This window comes from Schistocerca americana, chromosome 2 (genome assembly GCF_021461395.2).
Source record: "Schistocerca americana isolate TAMUIC-IGC-003095 chromosome 2, iqSchAmer2.1, whole genome shotgun sequence".
Classification (NCBI taxonomy): domain Eukaryota; kingdom Metazoa; phylum Arthropoda; class Insecta; order Orthoptera; family Acrididae; genus Schistocerca; species Schistocerca americana.
Genome location: NC_060120.1, coordinates 429,326,194 through 429,348,138, shown reverse-complemented (window position 1 = coordinate 429,348,138; position 21,945 = coordinate 429,326,194). Strand labels below are relative to the sequence as shown.

Below are 21,945 nucleotides of genomic sequence, written 5' to 3'. Positions count from 1 at the left end.
ATGATGTTATTTCGGTTCCCGCAGATAATAAGGAAACCATGCTGTAATTAAAGTACCCTGAATAATTATTCTGTCTTTCAAAATTAACTAATGCACACCTGAGCGTAAAAAAATACACTTCCCCTCCAAAAGAGTACCCAGATTTAGCTTTCGCAGTATTTCTGACTTTTCAACGATGAGAGTATGTGCGCCAGACTGTTTATTGTTGTCAGTAACCTTGCCAATACAGCTTTCCATTCGGGCTTCAGATAAATAAACTATTCCAAATAGGGATTTTCGGTAAGACGTCTATAAGACCCGTGACATTCATTAGATTATAAAATTAATAAAGATCCATAACTCATTTGACTGCACTAAATAATATTTTTCCTAGAAAAAGTCCATTGTATTTCCAAGGATTACACATAACGAGAACTACAATAACCTATTTTTAAGACAGTCGAAATGGAAGGTTTCTGGGTCTGAAAGGCCCTACTTTTGCACCTAAGGGTTACTTCAGTATGAATGATTTCCCATTTAAATAGATGTTACTTTGGCGGCTTGTGTGTCCGGCCTGTCATGTGTGTAATTGCATAGTGCAGGTGGCTGCAATGAGTAAGTATGAAGCGTAGGGGCGTGTCTATGTTATTGATTGGAATGACAAAAAGGAGCTGATGAAATATACTGCGAGCAAATAATGCGCACCTCTCGAACAGCATCTGCTAGACGTGTCACCAACGACAGTATGATATACACTGGTGAGACAAAACCTTACAACCACTTGCTTAATAGCATGCTGGTCCACCTTTGGTATCGCAATAAATCTGATTTTTACGCGTTGTCACCGGAACTGGTCATTGTTGTCAGCATGGACACGAGCCAACAGTCGGCGTGTGCCGTGTCCACGGTATAGCTCTACAGCGCCGCACCGTAATGTAAATCGTGTTACATGTAACGTAGTAAGGTTTCCTCTAATGCTTTGTTGCACTGCGTTTGGAATACAGTGAAGAATTGAACAAAAGTACACATTTTTATAAGTGCTCTATATTCACAAACAAATGGAAACTGTTGTGTTAGCATTGTACATGTACACGCAAATCTGAACAATTTTCAAGATATTTGTGAGTGCATAACTGAGAAACTTCACTATCATTACGAAACTGAACTGTGATAAAGTAATCAGCATTCAGTAATTAGTGCTGTCTGGCTGCAAACTTTCCATTATCAATTATTAAATTGTGGATATGGTTATTTTCATTGAAGAATTTTCAGACTATACCTAACTTTTTTAGAATTTTTAGTACATTATTCGAACTCGCCTTGTTACCTGCGTCGTTAACACCCTCCTGTACGACCTGTTGTAATGTGGACAGTGAACGATTGCAGCCGATGTACTGTCGAAATATGAGCGACTGATATAAATAGTGTCATACTCTGGTTGTCCTTTAGTGAATATACGAATGCACCACCATGTTTTATTTCATAATACACGGTGTGCAGGTATAGGCAACACGGGCAAATATCATAATAAAAACGGTATCAATATAATGATAGAGAACGAGAGGAGCTAACATGGTGACATGTGTTTTTTAATCTGCACTTTTCAGAAATGAAGTGTCGATGAACTTTTTTTATGAGCTGTGAAATTTCACGAACATTTGTTTATAATGAACAACAAATTCTATTTGTTAGAAACTCCGTAGTACAGCGATAAAGTACCCAAGACTACAGCATTCTGTGAACCATACTAATGTTCCTATTAAGAATGTGGACAGTGACCAAGTGCAAAAGTAAGCTGGAGCCGGCCTGGGTGGCCGAGCGGTTCTAGGCGCTACAGTCTGGAACCGCGCGACCGCTACGGTCACAGGTTCGAATCCTGCCTCGGGCATGGCTGTTTGTGATTTCCTTAGGTTAGTTAGGTTTTTAAGTAGTTAAAAGTTCTAGGGGACTGATGACCTCAGAAGTTAAGTCCCATAGTGCTCAGAGCCAGTAAGCTGGCATGCTTTTCCCTGCCGTTGCTTGGATCGGCAGTTTCCATGGATTATGAGTATGTGGTGATTGAACACAATAAATGGAGAGCTGAGCTGACGTCATTATCCTGGAACAGCAGCAGAGTAACAACAAGACTTCAGTGTAACTGCAGCCCTGCAATCAGCTACGGTTACGTGACAACCCACCTTGCCGAAAATACAGAGCAGTGCTGAACTGAATGGAAACTATAATTCTGCTGGCTTCGTGGACATTATCAGCAAAGTTATTAAGCTTGAATTTACCAACTGTACATAAACTTTTCTAGGTAATGCACGTATTTTTTAAAGTAGTGCTGATCGTCATTTAAGTTACATCTATAGTAAATGTACTGTATAAATTAATGCATGCAGCTTGACATATGTCGAAGAGTAAGCTAAATGGGATGGTATGTGATGAGGTAAATGTAGAAAGAGATGCTAATATTAAATCCAATTTATTCCACTGTAAATTTGTGCCAATATTTGAAGGTTGCTTTACTAAAGGATTATCCAAAAGATCCATTAAAAAACAAGTAAGCCGTGGATAACGAAGGGAATTAAAATGTCATCTAAGAGGAAGAGGGAAATATATGTAAAGGCCAGAGTAAGTCCAGATATGACCTTACGTCCATACTACAAAAAACCAAGTGTAGTATATTAAGGAAAGTCATTAAAATGTTCAGAAGTACGCATTTCCTGACAGAAATCAATAATGCAGATAATAAGATTAAAACCATTTTGGGACATTGTCAACTGGGAGACAGGACAGCCATCAGCGTACAAGATTCCATAACAATTAAAATAAATGATGATGTTGTGACTGATAATTCACAAGTTGCAAGTACTTTCAACAATTACTTTCCAAAAAAGCAGAAAATATAGGATTAAATAGTTGAATTGAAAAAGGAACAGAATATGTTAAAAATGACAATCCACAAAACTTTAAGCAACTAGAGGTTGGAACTAATTCAATTATATAAATACTGAAAAACAAAAGCTCTTGCGGCTTTATGGAATTTCAAACAGAATTCTGAAATGTTGTTGCATCTTAATAAAGTATTTTGTGATAAATGCAGTGGATGTGTAGGTTCTGTAAAAGGCCTACACATATAAATAAATAATTGCGCCCTCTCCGTACGGAAAAAAATGTAGTAGGGAAGTATGATTATATCTAAGCTATCAGAAAATTGAATTTTAGTGTATCAATTTCTTTTTATGAAACTCATTTGTTTTCCTCACCAATCAGGGTTTCTGTCGGTCGTTTGAGCTGGTGCGAGAAACACGTACGTAATTGAGTAGTATCAATATTGTGTTAAGTAAAAGTTCTAATATGCGAAAGTCGCAAGTTTTCATTCTACTGCCGAGCTACGTCCTAATTGCCTCCTTCCGATGAGACGAGGATTAGATTTTTAAAATTCACCTCTTCGGAGAGGAAGTCAACTCGAAGAGAGAGTAGCCGCCGCAGCCATACCGTTACTTTTGTACGTCGTTGGGGAGAAAAGGTAAATTACCAAGCTGTACACCAAAACTAAAAGACATTAATATATATCTCATGTTTCAGAACTGCCACAACGTTTTTAACACGCACACATCTATGTCTGCGCGCGTTTCAGGGCAGACAATTTTTCGTACGGCTTAACGATAATTACTGCATATCTGGAAAATCCAAATTATCTGTCTCACCAATCACTATAAGCATCACTGGTAAAGGGAATTTTTCCAGACAGTTTAAAATATACAGTCATTAAACAACTTCATAAGAAAGGAGACAACAAGTCTTAAACAATCTTCGTCCAATTTCCTTACAACATCTTTTTCCAAAATATTCGAAAAAATAATGTACTCACGAGTAGTCGCACAGTTAAGCAGAAAAAAATTAGTTACCATATCACAGTTTCGGTTCCAGAGAGGTTGCTCGATTTAAAATGTTATTCATACATTCCCTCATCAATCACTACAAGCCTTAAATAATAATAAATCACCAGTTGGTATTTTCTGTGATCTTTCCGAGGCCTTCGATTGTGTAGATGATAATACTCTCTTAGAAAAACTCAAGTTGTGTAAAAGTGATGACCTTACACACAGCTGTTTTGAATCATACCTGGAAAACGAAATGAAAAATGTTGAGCTGAGTTATTCAGACAATATAGCAAAAAACAGATATTTTAGTTACTGGGGTCCACCTCTAGTCCTTATAAATGTGAGTGACCTTCCAGTTTGCTGTAAGCAAGCAAAACTGGTACTCTTTGCAGGCGATACCAGTATTGTAATAAATTCCATTAGAGAGAAAGCAACAAAAGAGAATGGAAAATGATATTTTCGAATGAATTATTAAGATGGATCACGGAAAATGAACTTTCTGTAAATTTTGACAAAACACACTATGGTCAGTTCTGTACAACAAATAGAGTCATATCAATAACTGACGTAGTGCATGCGCAGGACTCAGTAAGTATGGCACAATGCTGTAAATTTCTGGGTGTACGTACGTAGGGCAGAATGCTCCAAATTTTTTGGTGTACGTTCTGATGTAAACCTGAACTAGAAGAAGCATATTACTAAGCTTCTCAAACAATTAAGTTTAGCTACATTCGCTCTTCGTATTACTTCTAATTTTGGAAACCTCCCGACGTATTTGCATATTTCCACTCACGAATTTCGTACAGAATAATGTTGAAGGTAACTCAATACATAGAAAGTATTGATTCCGCAAAAGTGAGCAGTAAGAACAATGTATGGTGTTCACCTATGGGCATCATGTAGGTACCGCTTCAAAGAGCTAGCATATTAACTGCGCCTTCCCCCTTCATACTTTCGCTGATGAAATTCGTCATAAATAATCCACCACAATTTGAGGAGAATAGTGATGTACATACCAACAACACTAGAGGGTAAAATGACCTTTATTACCTGTTGTTTAAGCTATCAGTGGCTCAGAGAAGAATTCAATATGTAGCAATAAAAGGGTTTGATCATTTTCCCAATAACATAAAAATTTTAACAGGTACCGAAGAAAATTTTAAATCTAATTTAAAATCATTCCCCCAGCGCAACTCCTTCTATTCCACTGAAAAAGTCTACTTAAAAGCTTGTAACCAGTAAAAGAAAAAGAAACTTGTTCTTAAGTTAGTTGCATGACTAAGAATAAAATGGAATGAGTTGATTAAAATTAACATTTATCATTTAGTTACATTAGTAAGAGTAAAACGATAAAGAGTTCATTAAAATTAACATTAACCATATATACATATCGCGTAAACTGTAACTAAGTAACGAATTAACTAACTTCAATTTATGTGTTACTAATATACCGTCAGTATTACACATTTATTTACTGTGTTCTAATGCAACAACGTTATGTGTCACTAACATATGGTAATGTGTTATACATATACTATGTAAATCACCTATTCGATGTCTGTAGCTGATGCTCTATTTTAAAGTGTGTTACATTGTCAATCAGTTATCGTTAATGTGTGTCTAAGACACGACATTCCCATCAAGTTGTAAGCAGGATAAGATCTGTTTTCAAAGAATAATTTTGACAATATTTAGTAGAATTTTTGTCTGCACTACTATCATTATAACAGGCGTGTGGATATGGCTTAACGGTAACAAAAGATGTAGGTCCAGGTCCAGGACATACGAATGTTACGTAGTGATGATCAGGAAACAACATATCTCCAAATGTATGGGTAGACCCATGGGAGAATCTTCCCGTATCTCTAAAATGAATTATCAAAATACGGTACAAGAAACTCAAGAAAATGACAGTATACCAGGCATACTACTTGGACGAGTGAGTAATAATTCTGAGAATATGAATAAGCTAAATACAAATATAAAGAATATAAATAAGCTAACCCCCCTCCGAAGAACCATGGTCCTTGCCGTTGGTGGGGAGGCCTCAGCGATACAGATATCAATACCGTAGGTGCAACCACAACGGAGGGGTATCTGTTGAGAGGCCAGACAAACGTGTCGTTTCTGAAGAGAGGCAGCAGACTTTTCAGTTGTTGCATGGCAACAGTCTGGATGATTGACTGATCTCTGTAACACTAACCAAAACTGCCTTGCTGTGATGGTACTGAGAACGACTGAAGAATAAAAGAGGAAGCCGCCTGGTAGAATTTTACATAGAGAATAACTTAATCACAGCTAACGCTTGTGTTAAGAATCATGAAAGAAGGGTGTATACGTGGAAAAGGCTTGGAGACACTGGAAGGTTTCAGATTTAGTTTTTAAATTGTAAGTCATTTGCCGGGGAAGATATGGACTCTGACCTCGATCTATTGGTTATGAACTGTGGATTAAAACTGAAGAAACTGCAAAAAGGTGGGAATTTAAGGAGATGGGACCAGGATAAACGAAAAGAACTAGAGGTTGTAGAGAGTTTCAGAGAGAGCATCAGGGAACGATCGACATGAACGGGGGAAAGAAATACAGTAGAAGAAAAATGGGTAGCTTTGAGAGGTGCGCCTTCTTCGCAGAGGAGTTTCTGTGAAATTTGGAAGGTGGGAGATGATGTAATGGCAGAATTTAAGCTGTGAGGACGGGTCGTGAGTCTTGCTTAGGTAGTTCAGTCGGTGGAGCACTTGTCCGCGGAAGGCAAAGCTCCAGCGTTCGAGTTTCGGTCCGGCTCATAGTTCTAACCTGCCAGGAAGTTTCATATCAGCGCACACTCCACTGCAGAATGAAAATCTCATTCTGCATGTAGGACCTTTCCAATCTTTCACATGAAAAAGTAGGCTACTCGTAAGAAATTATATGCAATGCTACAAAACAAAATAATCAAACTGGCTTCTAGACCATAATTTACCCATTGTTCATTGTTGAAAAGAAAAATGGTGACATCACAATAGTTCTAGATGCCAGACTGCTAAATAAAATAATAAATCCCACTATGAGATCAAGCAGAGAACTAAGAAATACTGCTATAAAATTGAGAGAAGTTACAAGTTTTATATTGATTTAAAGTCAGGGTACTGTCATGTGCCGTTCTATCCTGAATCAATAAAGCATATAGCGTTTAGTTTCGAGGGTAGAAGCTACCAACACTTTTGACTCGATTTATCAGTTGCGGTTTTCCATCAGATATTTGAGCAAGATTAATGGATATGAAGTAGTAAAGAAATTACGTTGTATGTGGACAACATACTGGTCCTATCATACTCTTGAGAAGAACACGCACAGATAGTAGGTCAAGTGTTTACAACATTTCAGCGAGCAAGAGTGGCAGAAAATCTCGAAAAATCCGAATTTGAAACTTTGAAGAAAATTTCTTGGAAAAAATGGTTAGCTCAAAAGGTATTATTCAAGTTGACAGCTACTAAATGCGCTCCACAGCCTCGGTTCTGAAAATAATTGAGGAGTTTTTTTAGGACGTGCTTCAATAGGAAATTTGTCGTTAAATGACACAACTGCCTAAGTTATGAAAAAATAAAGCCACATGGAAATATGGAAATATAAGTACAGGGTTATTATTAATGATTGAAGCGATTTCACAGCTCTACAATAACTTTATTATTTGAGATATTTTCACAATGCTTTGAACACACATACAAAAACTCAAAAAGTTTTTTTAGGCATTCACAAATGTTCGATATGTGCCCCTTTAGTGATGCGGCAGACATCAAGCCGATAATCAAGTTCCTCCCACACTCGGCGCAGCATGTCCCCATCAATGAGTTCGAAAGCATCGTTGATGCGAGCTCGCAGTTCTGGCACGTTTCTTGGTAGAGGAGGTTTAAACACTGAATCTTTCACATAACCCGACAGAAAGAAATCGCATGGGGTTACGTTGGGAGAGCGTGGAGGCCATGACATGAATTGCTGATCATGATCTCCACCACGACCGATCCATCGGTTTTCCAATCTCCTGTTTAAGAAATGCCGAATATCATGATGGAAGTGCGGTGGAGCACCATCCTGTTGAAAGATGAAGTCGGCGCTGTCGGTCTCCAGTTGTGGCATGAGCCAATTTTCCAGCATGTCCAGATACACGTGTCCTGTAACGTTTTTTTTCGCAGAAGAAAAAGGGGCCGTAAACTTTCAACCGTGAGATTGCACAAAACACGTTAACTTTTGGTGAATTGCGAATTTGCTGCACGAATGCGTGAGGATTCTCTACCGCCCAGATTCGCACATTGTGTCTGTTCACTTCACGATTAAGAAAAAATGTTGCTTCATCACTGAAAACAAGTTTCGCACTGAACGCATCCTCTTCCATGAGCTGTTGCACCCGCGCCGAAAATTTAAAGCGTTTGACTTTGTCATCGGGTGTCAGGGCTTGTAGCAATTGTAAACGGTAAGGCTTCTGCTTTAGCCTTTTCCGTAAGATTTTCCAAACCGTCGGCTGTGGTACGTTTAGCTCCCTGCTTGCTTTATTCGTCGACTTCCGCGGGCTACGCGTGAAACTTGCCCGCACGCGTTCAACCGTTTCTTCGCTCACTGCAGGCCGACCCATTGATTTCCTCTTACAGAGGCATCCAGAAGCTTTAAACTGCGCATACCATCGCCGAATGGAGTTAGCAGTTGGTGGATCTTTGTTGAACTTCGTCCTGAAGTGTCGTTGCACTGTTATGACTGACTGATGTGAGTGCATTTCAAGCACGACATACGCTTTCTCGGCTCCTGTCGCCATTTTGTCTCACTGCGTTCTCGAGCGCCCTGGCGGCAGAAACCTGAAGTGCGGCTTCAGCCGAACAAAACTTTATGAGTTTTTCTACGTATCTGTAGTGTGTCGTGACCATATGTCAATGAATGGAGCTACAGTGAATTTATGAAATCGCTTCAATCATTTGTAATAGCCCTGTACATACGTATCTGTCTGAAGACTTCTACCTGGCATATGACAACTCAATCTATAGCACTGGTGTGTATCTTTGTCAGGAGGAGAATGTGAATGATGCTACAGGTGACAGCAGAATTTGTACAAGTGCGAAAACGAAAATATCATCAAAGAACAAGAAGTCTAAGGTGTCTTTTGGGGATACGGAAACATTTGATACTTCGTAGCTGTAAGGCAGTTAATGTCGAGTGGGTCCATCCGCCCCCTTTATGACGGCTTGAAGTCTGCTGAGGATACTTTCAACGAGGGGAATGGGTGTCTGTGGAGGAATGGCAATCCATTCTTCCTCAAGAGCTGGAACGAGGGAAGGTAGTGATGTTTGTCACTGGGGTCTGGAGTGCAGTTGACGTTGTAACTCATCCCGAAAGTGTTCCACTGGGTTCAGGTCAGGCCTCCGGGCAGGCCAGTTCATTTCAGGAATGTTACTATCCACCAGGTATTGCCTCACAGATACTGCTTTATGATTGGGTGCATCGTCATGCGGATATCATCGTCTCAGAACTGTTCCTCTGTTGTACGCAATAAGAAGTAGTGACTTGAAGAAAAAGTAAACAGAAAAAATGTAGGTATCTGAAATTTGGATACAAAAAATGACAGAACCGAAGCAGTAGTTCTGGGGGGAAATCGATTGCAATTACGGTCATCTACGTTTCAATTACGTTTCAATACTCTCAGCAGCTCTAACAGAAGCTTTTTTGCCTTAAATTTTGTAACCATTTTTGTGATCTCACAAGTCCGTACACCTGGTATTACGTACAATAAAGACGACATGTGGGAAATACCAGAGTGCCTGACGTAAAAAAAAAAGGTAACGCATGCGGAAGAGGAGGCAATACGTTAACGTAACTTCGTTAACGTACACACCACTGGCGATTAGCTAAATGATTATAGTTTTAATTCTCTGTGACAGGTAGAACGGTCACCAGAGTGCGTTAGTGTTGTTCGTGTTTATTGTTGTCACTAAGCCTGGTAGACTACGTAAGAGTCGTGGATACCGTCTCGTGTTGAGTGGTTACTGTGAAGGAGACGGAGGAACCGCGTCTCGTGTGACACAACGCTACCAGCAGCTGACAGAAATTGAAAGGTGCCTCATTGTGGGTCTCCATGCGGCTGGCTGGTCGAATTGTGCAGGATTCAAATTTGTGCGACATCTGGATGCGTTAGTGGCTCTCTGTTGGACTGCATTGGAACATGAGGACAGGTATATTCGTAATCAAGGTATGAGGACCTCAATATTGTACACCAAGCACGTCGTGACCCCTTCACATATGCCGCTGGAGAACAAGTAACGGATTCCCTGCAACATTTTGTGTTATCCCACATCTTCAATTTGGAACTATCAGCAACAAGACCCGGAACTTATCGCCCGTGCTGTTAGTATCACAACACAAACGGCTACGTCTGGAGTGGTTCCTTGAGCAGGAATCATGGGCTGTTGACGAATGCGGTAACACTGTGTTCATCGATGATTCGAAATTCTGCACTTCCCCGGATGAGTGTCGTCGGTGAGTATGGTGGCGACCTGGGGACAATTCCATTTCTTCCAGTGTTTTGGAGAGGTACAGCGGTGCTACTCCTGGTATCGTGGTGCTGAGTGCGACGACTTCAGGTCACGGCTGGTGCCGATTCAGAGACCTCTGACGTGGCAGCGGTTCGTCACGGAAATCCTGCATTCTCGTGCGTGGGGACAGCTGGGACGCCAACATCGGTCCAGTGCCAGTATTCAACATGTCAATAATCAGTTACAACAGTTGTGGACCGACTTGCCTCAGGAGACAACACAACGGCTTCATCAAACTTCTCCCTACGCAATCAACGCATGCCTCAAGGCCAGAAGTATGCAACGCTAAACTGTTAAGTGTGAGATCATACTGCCAAGTTATTCCTAAATTTGACTCGGTTTTCTAATCATTGCAGTAACATCACATTCGCTTTCAACACATGAATTTCATTTGATTTCGTCCTCCGCTTCTGGGTGCTTCTTATTTTTTCCAGGCTGTGTACATTGCACTCAGCGTTTGACTAACTTCAGGCACAGTAATAAATAGATCTGTAAAAGAAATAGATCAGTGTTTAACAGTTAACACAAGATTACTATTTTTCCAAACTGTTGTCCAAGCATTTACTAAGCTATATCTAGTTACATAAAATAGGTTTGCGGTCCGCATCTTCAGCACTGAAAATTAGTATCGTAACAAAGAAATCCTAAAATTATTTAGAATGCTTATTAAAGAGCCTTATCAAAATACAAAAGAACTTTCTTAGCCCTTTTATAGTAAAGTCTGTTTTCTAAGATTGTACAAAATAAGTAATGTGTTTCTTGTGGACAAAGTCATTGTGAACGCGCACTCTTGTGTAGTTTTACGAAGCTGCACATTCTGAATAATTGTTCAAATACGATGAATTCGTTGCCGTATTCCTATCTGCCTCATTGATATCATTGAAATTTGATTTTTGGTATCCAAAAGTCAACGGAACACAAAGAGGGGTCCAAACATCTTAATCTGAAGGTGATTTGTCAAAACAATATAAAATACATACGCAAGTGGCAGGGGAAACGTGCAGTGCAAATTGGAATCCTGCGACGCAGTATCATAGCACGCCGCCAGAGAATCCAAGAGAAAAAAAAAATGCAGCGCATTTATAAAGTAGAGATGGAACTCGTAATTTTGTTTTGGGTGTTCTAGCGGCGATCTAAGGTACTGTGCCCGATATTAAAATGTGTACCATGACTGCAGAGATGAACCTGTAGACAACAGAATATTACTGATAGCATTTTACTTCTTCGATGTGATAATTAAAATTAACTCTCGTAAACGAGACGCTGTATTGCGTTCATGTTGAGATGATAACAGAAAGAAAAGCAGGAAGAACATGGACAGATGGGAGAAGAATGCAAAATGGGGAAGTACACTACCGGCCATTTAAATTGCTACACTACGAAGATGACGCGCTACAGACGCGAAATTTAACCGACAGGAAGAAACAGCTGTGATATGCAAATGATTAGCTTTTCAGGGCATTCACACAACGTGTTGACGTGAGGAAAGTTTCCAACTGATTTCTCAAACACAAACAGCAGTTGACCGGCGTTGCCTGGTGAAACGTTGTTATGATGCCTCGTGTAAGGAGAAGAAATGCGTACAATCACGTTTCCGACTTTGATCAAGTCGGATTGTAGCATATCGCGATATCGGATTATTGTATCGCGACATTACTGCTCGGATTGGTCGAGATCCAATGACTGTTAGCAGAATATGGAATCGGTGGGTTCAGGAGGGTAATACAGAACGCCGTGCTGGATCCCAACGGCCTCGTATCACTAGCAGTCGAGTTGACAAGCATCTTATCCGCATGGCTGTAACGGATCGTGCAGCCACGTCTCGATCCCTGAGTCAACAGATGGGGACGTTTATAAGACAACAACCATCTGCACGAACAGTTCGACGACGTTTGCAGCAGCATGGACTATCAGCTCGGAGACCATGGCTGCGGTTACCCTCGACGCTGCATCACAGACAGAAGCGCCTGCGATGGTGTACTCGACGACGAACCTGGGTGCACGAATGGCAAAACGTCATTTTTTCGGATGAATCCAGGTTCTGTTTACAGCATCATGATGGTCGCATCCGTGTTTGGCGACATCGCGGTGAACGCAAATGGGAAGCGTGTATTCGTCATCGCCATACTGGCATATCACCCGGTGTTATGGTATGGGGTGCCACTGGTTACACATCTCGGTCACCTCTTGTTCGCACTGACGGCACTTTGAATAGTGGACGTTACATTCATTCCAGGTGTGTTACGACCCGTGGCTCTACCCTTCACTCGATCCCTGCGAAACCCTATATTTCTGCAGGATAATCCACGATCGCATGTTGCAGATCCTATACGGGCCTTTCTGGATACAGAAAATGTTCGACAGCTGCCCTGGCCAGCGCATTCTTCAGATCTCTCACCAATTGAAAACGTCTGGTCAATGGTGGCCGAGCAACAGGTTTGTCACAACACGCCAGTCACTACTCTTGATGAACTGTGGTATCGTGTTGATGCTGCATGGGCAGCTGTACCTGTACACACCATCCAAGCTCTGTTTGACTCAATGCCCAGGCGTATCAAGGCCGTTATTACGGCCAGAGGTGGGTGTTCTGGGTACTGATTTCTCAGGACCTATGCACCCAAACTGCGTGAAAACGTAATCACATGTCAGTTCTAGTATAATATATTTGTCCAATGAATACCTGTTTATCATCTGCGTTTCTTCTTGGTGTAGCAATTTTAATGGCCAGTAGTGTAGTAAGAAGTAAACTGGAAATTTGTGGTAAGGTCTTATGGGACCAGACTTCTGAGGTCATCGGCTCCTAAGCTTACACCCTACTTAATCTAACTTAAACTAACTTATGCTAAGGACGACACACACACCCATGCCCGAGGGAGGACTCAAACTTCCGACGGGGGAAGCCGCGCGGACAGTGACAAGACGCCCTAGACCGCTCGGCTACCCCGCGCGGCTAGCAAGAAGTATTGAAACTAAGAGAAGAAAAGCGATGTGTCGTAAGGTAATGGAAAGGACGAGTACACAATGAAGTAGCTCATTTTTGCGCATGTAGACGAGGTATTCTTGGGTATCTGGTGCGACTCACCCGGTCCTGGCGAAGTTGGCGACTGCCGTGGCGAAGTAGAGGCGCACCGAGTCGTCCTCGGGGACCCTCTGGCCAGCGGGCGGCTCCCCGGGCAGCAGCGGGAACAGCGCCGCCAGGTCCTCTCCGTGGGGCACGCCGGGCACTGCCGGCATAACACGGACTCATCTCACGCTGGGGAACTTCAATAAAGCAGTCATCAGAGTGACGCAGTACCAACTAGACATGTGAGGACGCAGCCCTCGGCCTACGAGGGGAGCAGAGGCAGCCTGCTTGAGGCCCCGGTAGCAGTAGTGCCACTACGGAGCAGACCTAATCACCTTCACCCACATAGGCACACTCGGACAGTAGCATGGATGGACTGCTGCATCGCTGCTCCAACACCCGGGACGGAGCCGAAAGCGGAACACAAGCATTTTCCAGTGTTTGAAGCAAGAGCGGAATGCCGAAAAAAGCATTCGACAACACCTGGACGCTTGAAAAAAGAAATGATCTTTGTCCACATTCGCCTTTCCGAGAAAAACGCACTATTGTGTATTTATTTATTTATTTCAAATAATATATAGCATAAATGAGCACATCATTTTATTGTATTTGTTAGAAAATCACCGATTCCTTTGGCAGAAAAAAGTTCTATTATTGCAGAGCAGCTTCTATTTTAAGGAAAAAACGACCACATTCACGTTATACAGCTTCATTGCAAGAATTCTTGAAGCATATATCTGATATAGACAGCATACTCAAACATTTACAATACCATAGTAATTGCTTCGTTTCTAGCACACTATCTATTGATCTACGCACCTTTATATTGAGAAATGTATCTCTCTTCTTTCTTATTGACCCTATTGCCTGATGTTAGATTTAGTTGAACAGCGTGGTACCCAGTGTTTCCCTTCATCATATAAGATCCGATAGGTGTGGCCCATTATATTACCGTCTCTGCTACAAGAAGCAATGGCGACCTCAAACTGGCGAAAGTGGACTTGCTCCATTTTTGTACTCCGGCGTCCATTTGACAGCCGAACTGCTGCCTTTACACCGCGAGGAATGGGAGCTAATTTTACTCAGAATCGTCAAAAATTCCGGAGAGGACTGCAGAGATTAGTTTCTCCTGTGCTCCCAGCGCAAATAACGGGGGTGAACCATACATAGACACGTGGAACACGTGGGCATGAACCTAATGCGAAACAGTAGGCAAGCCCAAATTGTCCAAGGGCTGCCTAAAGGGCGATTCGAAGTCGACCAAAAATGGAACATACTGTGTCAATGGGTCTATCTACAGTCATGGGCAACGCTGATGAACCACTGCGCGAGAAGACACTCAACCCATCCGTATACTCGGAAATGATTTCACAGAATTGTTACAAAGCACTGGAGAGTTCTGTGAAGAAGCACTCACGAAAAAAACAATGTTACAAAAACATTAATGTTACCCGACATACCAAATGTAGCGGAATGTTGAAATATATATTGCACTGAATGTGTCAACAGTAAATAATATATAATGCTAATCTGTGGAATATTCAGTTGTTACTTAAAGGAACACGGACTCATTAAAAACTGTATTGATATTCCACAATAATACACTCCTGGAAATTGAAATAAGAACACCGTGAATTCATTGTCCCAGGAAGGGGAAACTTTATTGACACATTCCTGGGGTCAGATACATCACATGATCACACTGACAGAACCACAGTCACATAGACACAGGCAACAGAGCATGCACAATGTCGGCACTAGCACAGTGTATATCCACCTTTTGCAGCAATGCAGGCTGCTATTCTCCCATGGAGACGATCGTAGAGATGCTGGATGTAGTCCTGTGGAACGGCTTGCCATGCCATTTCCACCTGGCGCCTCAGTTGGACCAGCGTTCGTGCTGGACGTGCAGACCGCGTGAGACGACGCTTCATCCAGTCCCAAACATGCTCAATGGGGGACAGATCCGGAGATCTTGCTGGCCAGGGTAGTTGACTTACACCTTCTAGAGCACGTTGGGTGGCACGGGATACATGCGGACGTGCACTGTCCTATTGGAACAGCAAGTTCCCTTGCCGGTCTAGGAATGGTAGAACGATGGGTTCCATGACGGTTTGGATGTACCGTGCACTATTCAGTGTCCCCTCGACGATCACCAGTGATGTACGGCCAGTGTAGGAGATCGCTCCCCACACCATGATGCCGGGTGTTGGCCCTGTGTGCCTCGGTCGTATGCAGTCCTGATTGTGGCGCTCACCTGCACGGCGCCAAACACGCATACGACCATCCTTGGCACCAAGGCAGAAGCGACTCTCATCGCTGAAGACGACACGTCTCCATTCGTCCCTCCATTCACGCCTGTCGCGACACAACTGGAGGCGGGCTGCACGATGTTGGGGCGTGAGCGGAAGACGGCCTAACGGTGTGCGGGACCGTAGCCCAGCTTCATGGAGACGGTTGCGAATGGTCCTCGCCGATACCCCAGGAGCAACAGTGTCCCTAATTTGCTGGGAAGTGGCGGTGCGGTCCCCTACGGCACTGGGTAGGATCCTACGGTCTTGGCGTGCATCCGTGCGTCGCTGCGGTCCGGTCCCAGGTCGACGGGCACGTGCACCTTCCGCCGACCACTGGCGACAACATCGATGTACTGTGGAGACCTCACGCCCCACGTATTGAGCAATTCGGCGGTACGTCCAACTGGCCTCCCGCATGCCCACTATACGCCCTCGCTCAAAGTCCGTCAACTGCACATACGGTTCACGTACACGCTGTCGCGGCATGCTACCAGTGTTAAAGACTGCGATGGAGCTCCGTATGCCACGGCAAACTGGCTGACACTGACGGCGGCGGTGCACAAATGCTGCGCAGCTAGCGCCATTCGACGGCCAACACCGCGGTTCCTGGTGTGTCCGCTGTGCCGTGCGTGTGATCATTGCTTGTACAGCCCTCTCGCAGTGTCCGGAGCAAGTATGGTGGGTCTGACACACCAGTGTCAATGTGTTCTTTTTTCCATTTCCAGGAGTGTATATACACTGTCTGACAAAAATACTGAAGCACTCAGAAGACATGGTCAGATTTCAGTGTAACTTTGTGCACATACATACCATCTGGGAGTATGTGTGAAGGATGATCAAAAGGTTTCCGTTTGAAGGCGTTGCTGCAGTGTATATGCAACGTAACGCGGCTCCGATGAGGATATGTTAAGTACCAACATGCAGGGAAGTGATAAGTATGGCGTTCGTACCTTTCCGATGTGAGTGCGATAAATGAAGGTACGTGAACTACCGCGAAGTTATTATCAAACGCGTCCAAACAGGGCCAACGTACTCCACGAGCTAGCTGCCGAAGGACAATCACTAGACATCAATGGGAGAATGGAGAATGTGTATGGGGCAGCAAGTCTGTCGAAAACTATCCTTGCGGGGTGTTGTTGCTTCTTCATAAAGCACGCCCCTATGTTGCAAATGTTGCAACGCAGAAGTTAATCTAACTCAAGCGAAAAACACTCGGACACCCGCCCTATAGTCCTGCTCCCTCCCCATGCGGTTATCACGCCTTCGGTCTCCTTTGCATCAGTGCCTACCGTTCGATACCAGGTAATGGATTCTCTGCTATATTCTGTGCCATCCCCCAACATTGTTTGGAGAGTAGGAGCAGCCAGATTCGTGAATTATCGTCCTGTAATATAGATAAAAATTTTTAATTTCCACTCCATCACTTTTTACATATTACATAGATTCACAACCGCTGGAGCTGTCAGGATGAAAAGTCTCTGTATGTTTTCAAATTTGACTTTGTTGTCTGCCTGACATTTTGTCATTGTGTAACTGATCAAAATTTTTGCTAGGAGCATTGTACACCCTTTCTTGCTAAAGACATCATTAATGTCAAATAATGAATGTAATTTTGTCTTCTGATATTGTAATTACTCTCCTGACACTGTAATTACTTACATAATTTGCGACTGGATCAAGACTTCCTTGGAGATAGAACTCAACTCTTCGCTCTTAATGGAACAAAATTGAAGGATGTAAAGGTAATTTCAGGTCTATACCAAGGAAGTGTGATAGGATCGTTACTGCTCGCAGATAATGTGATTGTCTATAAGAAGATTGCAATGCCAGAGGACAGTAGCAATTTGAAAAATGAACTGCACGAGATTGATGAATGATGCAGGAGCTGGCCGGTTGACCCTGAAATAAATAAATGTAATATATTGCGTATACCTAGGAGAAGAAATCGACTACTGTGAAACTACATCATTGATGACAAACAGTATCTATCGTAAAACATCTAGGAGCAACTATGCAGAGCGATCTTAAGTGGACTGACCAAGTAAAACGAACAGAGGGAAAAGCAGATGCCACGAAGAAAGAAGTGGATTACAAAAATTGTTCGACCGATTCTTAAATATTGCACATCCCTCTAGGATCCTTGGCAGGTAAGGTTAGTAGAATAGGTAGACAAAGTCACACAAAGAGCGGAGTGTTCGTCACGGGATCGTTCTGTCGGCGCAAGAGCGCTACCGAGATACTCAGAAGTGGTAGGCGCTACATCAGTGGTGTTGTGCATCACGGAGGGGTTCACTATTGAAATTTCCAGCGACCACTTTCCGAAAAGAGTCGGACGACATATTACTTCCCCCCTCACACGTCTCCTGAAATGACCACGACGAGAAAGTTCCAGAAATTAGAGATAATACAGAGTCTTACTGACATTTATTCTTTCCCCCGTCGGAGGTAGGAGTCTTCCCTCGGGCATGGGTGTGTGTGTTGTCCTTAGCGTAAGTTAGTGTAAGTTAGATTAAGTTGTGTGTAAGTCTAGGGACCGATGACCTCACCAGTTTGGTCCCATGGGAACTTACCACAAATTTCCAAAATTTCCGAACAATTATTCTTTCAACGCACCATTCGCGAATGGAACTGGGACGGGGAATCAGTTAGTGGTACCAGAAGTACCCTCCGGCACATATAGTCGGTTGGTTATTGGGGTACTGATGTAGGTAACTGTTCCTTCTGAGTCGTGGGTTGCTTGCAACCCCAAACTTCGTGAGAGAAGGAACTGTGAAACAGTAATCAAAATGACTAACTTCATAAACAGATGTCTACAAGATGGTCGCGGGTGAGGTCCACATATCGTTCTTACACAGCTTCCGTGAGTGGTGGACAATTTCTTTCTTAATGTTGAGTATCCGATAAGATTATTTCATATGACACTACTGAACGAAAATATGCGAAATACGTTTACTTAATGATTTGTCTCTCCTCACGATTTGCAATGATTGGAAGTGCAAATGTAGATGTATTGAGTTGTTTTAGGCGTTCAAAAATGTGTTTTTTTAAGTTTCAATTCCCGTCAGTAAGGACGCAAAATTTTTTTGAAATTTCCACCCTACTTATTATTTCTCTCGGTGCATTGCTTTTATGGTTGCCTATTACCCTTAGACCTGCAAACTTAAATACTTTGTGTCTTTCTGAAACTGAGAGTGAGTGCATTTGTAAAAAACCACTCAATAATACTCTTAAGAACGTTATTTATCATTTCCTCTGCTGCTGCATGTGTCTTTGGTTTGGTTACAGTAGTAGTGTCATCGAAACAAAAAACTACTTGTGCCTCATCTACATCTACGTATACGCTCCACCAGCCACCAAGCGGTGTGTGGCGGAGGGCGCAATTCACGCCAAAGTCATATTCCCCCCCCCCCCCTCCCCCTCACTGTCGCAGTCGCGGATCGCGCGAGGGAAAAACGACTCTCTGAAAGCGTCAGTACGAGCTCTAATTTCCCTTATCTTTGCGCGATTTGAAAGTTGGTCGTAATAATATATGCTCTACATCCTCGGCGAAGATCGGATTTCGGAATTTAGTGAGCAGCCCCTTCCGTTTAGCGCGTCGTCTATCTGCAAGTGTATCCCACTTCGAACTTTCTATGAGATTTGTAACGTTCTCGCGATGGCTAAACGTATCAGTGACGAATCTTGACGCTCTTCTTTGGACCTTCTCAATCTCGTGAATGAGACCCATACAGACGAGCACTACTCCAAGACTGGTCGAACTAAAGTACTGTAAGAAATTTCCTTTCTTGAAGGACTGCATCGCTTCAGGATTCTACCAGTAAACCGCAATCTAGACTTTGCCTTGTCCATTACTTGTGTAATCTGATCATTCCATTTGAGATCATTTCGAATAGCCAGACCCAGATACTTGACGGATGTTACCGCTTCCAAAGACTGGGCATTTATTTTGTACTCATACATTAATGGGGATTTTCGCAGTACGTTACAATTACTAATATTGAGAAATAACTGCCACACCACGCATTTATTTTCTGCAAACCCTCATTGATTTGTTCACAACTTTCGTGTGATACTACTTTCCTGTAGACTACAGCATCATCCGCAAACAGTCTAATGCCTCTGTCAATACCATCAACCAGATCGTTTATGTAAATCGTAAAAAGCAGCGGACCTATTACGTTTGCCCTGGGGCACACCTGAAGTTACGCTTGTTTCTGTTGAAGTTACCCCGTTCAGGACGACATACTGCTCCCTGTCTGTTAGAAAACTTTCTATCCAACCGCATATGTCATCGGATAGACCGCAAGAGCGCACTTTTTGGAGCAAGCGACAGTGTGGAACTGAATCGAACGCCTTTCGAAAGTCGAGAAATATTGCATCAACCTGCGAGCCGGTATCTAGAGCCTGTGGTATATCATGCACAAAGAGGGCCAGCTGTGTCTCGCATGACCACTATTTCCTAAAACCATGCTGGTTTCTGCAGATGAACTTCTCAGAGTCTAGAAAGGTCTGAACACAAAATATGTTCGACGATTCTACAACAAACCGATGTCAGTGAAATTTTCCGGTAATTATGTGCCTCCGATTTTTTACCCTTTTTGTAGATTGCTATGACCTGAGCCTTATTCCAGTTCTGTGGATCTGTCCGCTGTTCCAATGATCCCTGATAGATGCTATAATTGTAGCATAGTCAACATATAATCTTTCAAGGATACCGCCTGGGCCAGATGCCTTCCTGGCGTATAAGGATCTTAACTGTTTTATAATCCCAGATACACTAAACACTATGTCAGACATCCTTGCGTTTGTTCGATAACTGAAAGGGGGAATGGTGATGCAGCCCTCTACCGTAAAAGAGTTTTTGAAAGCTAGGTTTAGAATTTCGCCCTTCTGTTTATCATCATCAGTTACATTACCCATACTGTCAGCTACGTTAGACGGAAGGTCACTGTCAGCTACATTAGACGGAAGGTCATTAACATATTGTAGGAGAAACAACACTGGACCTAACATAGAGCCTTGTAGTAGGCTGTAAGCGATTTCTCTCCAGTCAGAAGAATCTGTCCTGCTTACATAGGCTGAATTATTAAGTAGAACTCAATTCATTCTTTTGGTAGATATGACGTTGGTTGGCTACACCATTAATTCCATAAAATCTCAAAAACATGGTTCAAATGGCTCTGAGCACTATGCGACTTAACTTCTGAGGTCATCAGTCGCCCTGAACTTAGAACTAATTAAACCTAACTAACCTAAGGACATCACACACATCCATGCCAGAGGCAGGATTCGAACCTGCGACCGTAGCGGTCAGGCGGTTCCAGACTGAAGCGCCTAGAACTGCACGGCCACACTGGCCGGCCATAACATCTCAGTTTACACGAAAGGCTCGATAGAGGAAGTAGGAAAGATCCATAGAAAGAAGCACTTTTCCTCACAAGTTCACTTAGTAAGTACGAAAGCATTACGGACATGCTCATTCAACTGCAGTAGTAGACATTACAAGAAAGGCGTTATGCACCACGGTGTGGTTTACCACTGAAATGCCAAGAAAAGTCCTTGGAAAGTCAGCCGATATATTTCTTCCTTTTCAGCACACCTCATGAAAAGACCATGATAGGGCGACGTGACAGTGCAACACAAAGTACCTTTTGCTACACGGGGTATAGAAGTAGATGTGAATATGAGTGTAGGCTACGAGACAGGTGTCCGTAATAGTGTGAGTGGGTGGCGCGCGCCATTACCATGCTAGGTGTGGTGGTGCTGACCTCCCAGACTGTTTATGAGGTGCAGCGGCGTCCCCCAGAAGCTGTGGCGAGGCTGGTGCGACAGCAGGTAGAGGAAGACCGGCGGCGGAGAGTGGGCGGCCAGCGCCCGCAGCGTGCGCTCCACGGGCTCCACCATGTGCAGGTCCGCCAGCAGCTGCGCACGGCCTGCACTCAGACACCCCTCTCTGCGACACGTCTCACAAACATCTTAAGAATTTACACCGACACTTTGGCTCCAATTCCTCAAAACATTCTGACAGGCAGCCACCGATCATAACCTCTCCAGACAAAAAATTTAACTCACCTCCAGAAGACATCAGAATAGTACTGTGTAATAGCGCTTGCAGTGTTAATAACGGCGTTAGTTCACGAGGGAGCGAGGCTACAAGATTCTTCACGTATGCTAAACTCAATCGAGAC

General features: G+C 43.0%; 1 protein-coding gene across 1 annotated transcript in view; it reads right to left on the bottom strand.

Annotated features, from left to right (window-relative positions):
• LOC124594070 (esterase E4-like) overlaps positions 1 to 21,661 on the bottom strand; it is a 247,648-nt gene extending 225,987 nt beyond the window's left edge. The window contains exons 1-2 of the mRNA XM_047132420.1: positions 21,526 to 21,661; positions 13,482 to 13,623 (exon numbers count right to left, since the gene is read on the bottom strand). Coding sequence (XP_046988376.1) covers positions 13,482 to 13,623; positions 21,526 to 21,661 — 278 coding nt within the window. The remainder of the gene's footprint in view (positions 1 to 13,481; positions 13,624 to 21,525) is intronic.
• Positions 21,662 to 21,945: the final 284 nt, after the last annotated feature.